Below are 3,999 nucleotides of genomic sequence, written 5' to 3'. Positions count from 1 at the left end.
GAGATCAGAGTGAGAAACTATATGCAAAGAATTTTGAGAAGAGAGTAAAAATAAAGCAAGATGGAGAAGGCTACCAGCTAGTACATTTTCCTTTTCTTATCCCTCAGTTCCTTTGTCTCCTTGTGCACTCTACCACCCCAGTTAAGAGAAACTGTGCGGTCTTTAATCCTTTGACTTTCAAACCCCTAACATTGAAACAAGCATAATTGCCTCTAATAAAATGTGAACCCCTTGAAGTCTGATCTGTTGTAAAATAAATTTTCTACTCTTTATGCCTGTCATGATACTTCCATGTATAATAAATGCTTAATATATTTTTTCAGTGTTTAGATTGAATCACTTACTATTCATCCTATTTCCTAGCAGTTTGATCTCTGAAAAATTTAGAAGTGTCATAACTAGCATATATTTATTTTAATTATACATATATCAATGTAAGTTACAGTATTTATTGACCTGTTTAATTAAAGAGTGAATATAAATGACAATTTACATGTATGTGTTTTGAAATACAGATTCCTTTGTTGTCAAAAGTCAGTTACAAAATGATTTTTTTGGTAAGAAATAGAATCATGAGAATGAAAAAGGACTCTCTTATTATGTCCTCCTCTCTACCTTCTTATCTTCTATGACCAATATCCTCTGCTGTATTAAGCCCCCTTTATTTATCTTCATCTTGTGTGAGTCTTTTCATCTTTCCATTCACTCCATTTTTCTCCCTTCTCTTTTACTCTCTTTTCCTGAAAGCACTATAAGTCTTCCTGCAGTTCTCTAAAAAGATCTCAAGTTTACCAAGGTAAATTCTTGGCTGTCTATCTGTGGTCTCTAAATCTATGAGAAAAATTTAATTAACCATCATAAACTTTCAATTTTTTTATTCCATTGAAATTTTGTCATGAAATGTTAAATGTTTTTGAATTTTTCGTCAAACTCTTACCCAATTTCCCTTGTCTCTTCAGTTTTTGTATTGAGAATATAGAAAAAATGCCATTTAAAATACACAAGGTAAGGTAAAAAGATTTTAAATAATGATGATACCACACATTTCTAGTATTCATTGACATTTAAGTTCAATACAGAAGTTGCGTATACTGCATTTGACACTTGAACTGTATCCAATCCCCTTATTATATATATACAATTATAACCCAAAATGGGATTCATTATTCTTACTAATTGGCACCTATCTGCATTTACAACATAGTCATTGTCTTTTTTCTATATCCTTTATTTGAAAGCATTTTTTTGGGTAGCTAACCTGGATTTGTAGTTTTTATTGTTGCACTATATTATGTTGCTTTCCAAGAGTTTGAACCAATTGAAAACTCTGACATCAGTGGATTCATTCTGTATTTTTGGATACATTCTTTGTGTGGTCCAAAATGCAAACCAGTTGGTAAACATTCCCTATATTTCTTGAACAGAGACCAACTGCCCTAACATTCTGCATTATGCAGGGGGAAGACTATTGTCTCTAGAGTCAGCAAAGTTGAGTTAGAACCCTCACTGATAAGCTTACTACCTGTGTGACCTTAGGTAAGTTACTTACATTACTCTTCTTAGATCTCAGTGTCCTTAGCAGTAAAATGAGACATGTGGACTCAGTGGTCTCTGTAATGCCTTCTGGCACTAGATTGATGATATTATAATTCAGACAGTTGCACTTAATCTCAAGGCTAATCTTTCTAATATTCTGTTCTAATCTCTAACATCTTATTTATTTTTCTGTTTGGCACATATTTCTTTAGTAGATCACTTAAGTCTCACACTAAAGATGCTTTTCTGTTTCAGTCCTTTTGCAATTCAATTGCAATATCATTGGATGTTCATGTATTTATTCAGTTTCTCATGGTGGAAAGACTGTTGGACCTGGAGTCAAGAGATGCTTGGATTTCAATTTTATCTCCAGAACTTACTAGCTATGTGACTTCTCTGAGGCTCAGTATATTCACACGTCTCATTCTTGGGATTCATGTCATGAATGCTGAGTGATTAATAAATCAAACAGATATTGAAATGGGTAGCACTTAGGAATGAGTTACATGTGAAGTAAATATTGAGTTACTTCTCATAACTCATAAGGTTCTTGGGGGGGGATCAAAAAAGTTAATGCAAGTAATGCATTTTGCAGACCTTAAAGTTCTAAATTAAGAGAGCCTTTATGATATTTTTATTATTATTTATATGGTTTTAATTTTCAGTTGTCTCTTTATTTTTTATCCCTATCACTGCCTCTTAAAATGTAACAAAATACCTGTTTTTCTCTTTTTATCATTTCATGTTTTAAATTAAATTTTTTATTCAATATAATAATTCCCCTTTAATTTATAGAGTTAGGACCAATATCATAAATTTTAGGTCACCCTTCTCATTTAACATTTTAAAGCATCTGAATTACAGAAAATTAAAAAAAAAACCTGGTCTATATATTATCTTCCCCATTCAAATAGGAGTTACTTAAGATCAGAGAATGTGCTCCAATCTTTTCTAATCCCAGAATTAATCACAGAGTTTTTCACATAGTAAGCACTTAATAAGTATGTTTTCATTCATCTATCCATCCATTACCAACATCTCTTCATTCATGAATCCCTATATCTATCCATGCATATGTTAATCCCTGCATTCATGCATTTGTGCATCAGCTCATCAGCCTATGCATCCATGAATCCATTTGTTTTACTTCCCATAGGATACTTGCCCTTACTAATGATGCTGACCTCATCTTCCTTTGTTTTATTTCAGGTCTATCAAGCTTCTTTAGAGTTGTGATGACCTAATTGGATTCCATGGCTATTACCAACAATGTGACTCAGTTAATTTTTATGGGGCTCTTCCAAGATCGAGAAGCACAGAGAGTTTCATTTGTTGTTTTTCTTCCCATGTACATGGCCACAATGTTGGGCAATGGACTCATCATCTTGACTGTTAACATAAGCAAGAGTCTGAGCTCCCCCATGTACTTCTTCCTCAGCCACCTCTCCTTAGTAGAGATTTGTTACTCCTCTACTATTGTTCCTAAGTTTATTTCTGGCTTATTGACTCAGAATATAACCATCTCATTGGATGGCTGCATGACCCAGATCTTTTTTTCCCACTTCCTTGGAGTTGCTGAGATCCTCCTTCTCACAGTGATGGCGTATGACCGGTATGTGGCCATCTGCAAACCCCTGCATTACATGACCATTATGAACCGTCCTGTGTGCCATATGCTGGTGTTTAGCTCCTGGGTAGGGGGTATGTTCCACTCTGTTATTCAGATTCTCATCACTGTCCAATTGCCCTTCTGTGGTCCCAATGTGATTGATCACTATTTCTGTGACCTCTATCCCTTGTTCAAGCTTGCCTGCACTGATACTTTTGTGGCAGGAATTATTGTGTTTGTCAATAGTGGTTTATTCTCTGTGATTTCCTTTCTCTTCTTGGTTTCTTCTTATGTTGTTATCCTGGTTCACTTGAGAAACCAGTCAGCAGAGGGGAGGCGCAAGGCTCTCTCCACCTGTGCCTCCCACATCACTGTTGTTCTCTTATTCTTTGGTCCTGCCATCTTTCTCTACTTGAGGCCCTCTTCCACCTTTACTGAAGACAAACTTGTGTCTGTGTTCTATACAGTGCTTACGCCAATGTTGAACCCCATCATCTATACCTTGAGAAATGCAGAAGTGAAGAATGCAATGAGGAGGTTGTGGGTCAAGATAATGAACTTGGGAGGGGAATGAAAATGAGCATGTGAAGACAATGTATTGTGACTTTGTGGGTAGTGGGTCTTTATATTGTATTTGATTCATGTTTGGATACAGGAAAATCCTCATTAAACATGAGAGAGGGAGAATTAGACTATATAATCGTATGATTGTAGTGAGCTGAGGATGGATATGGTCCAGGGGTAAGAGTACTGACTTTAGGATCAAAATATCTAGGTTAGGGTACTTACATTACCTCTGTCTATTGGTCCCTGTGTCTTGAATGTTTGGTAGCTGAATTCAGCACATCAAAGGA

The 3,999-nt window shown here is 35.4% G+C and overlaps 1 protein-coding gene across 1 annotated transcript; it reads left to right on the top strand.

The window, feature by feature from the left end:
• Positions 1 to 2,744: 2,744 nt before the first annotated feature.
• LOC100619788 (olfactory receptor 4B1-like) lies at positions 2,745 to 3,790 on the top strand. The gene has a single exon (XM_016422846.2). It carries the CDS (start codon positions 2,790 to 2,792, stop codon positions 3,717 to 3,719), a length of 930 nt encoding a protein of 309 aa, XP_016278332.2. The 5' UTR covers positions 2,745 to 2,789; the 3' UTR covers positions 3,720 to 3,790.
• The last annotated feature ends 209 nt before the right edge of the window (positions 3,791 to 3,999 follow it).

Source organism: Monodelphis domestica, chromosome 6, assembly GCF_027887165.1.
Source record: "Monodelphis domestica isolate mMonDom1 chromosome 6, mMonDom1.pri, whole genome shotgun sequence".
Lineage (NCBI taxonomy): Eukaryota > Metazoa > Chordata > Mammalia > Didelphimorphia > Didelphidae > Monodelphis > Monodelphis domestica.
Note: the sequence above shows the minus strand (reverse complement) of the source record. Positions and strands in the feature narration are given on the sequence as shown.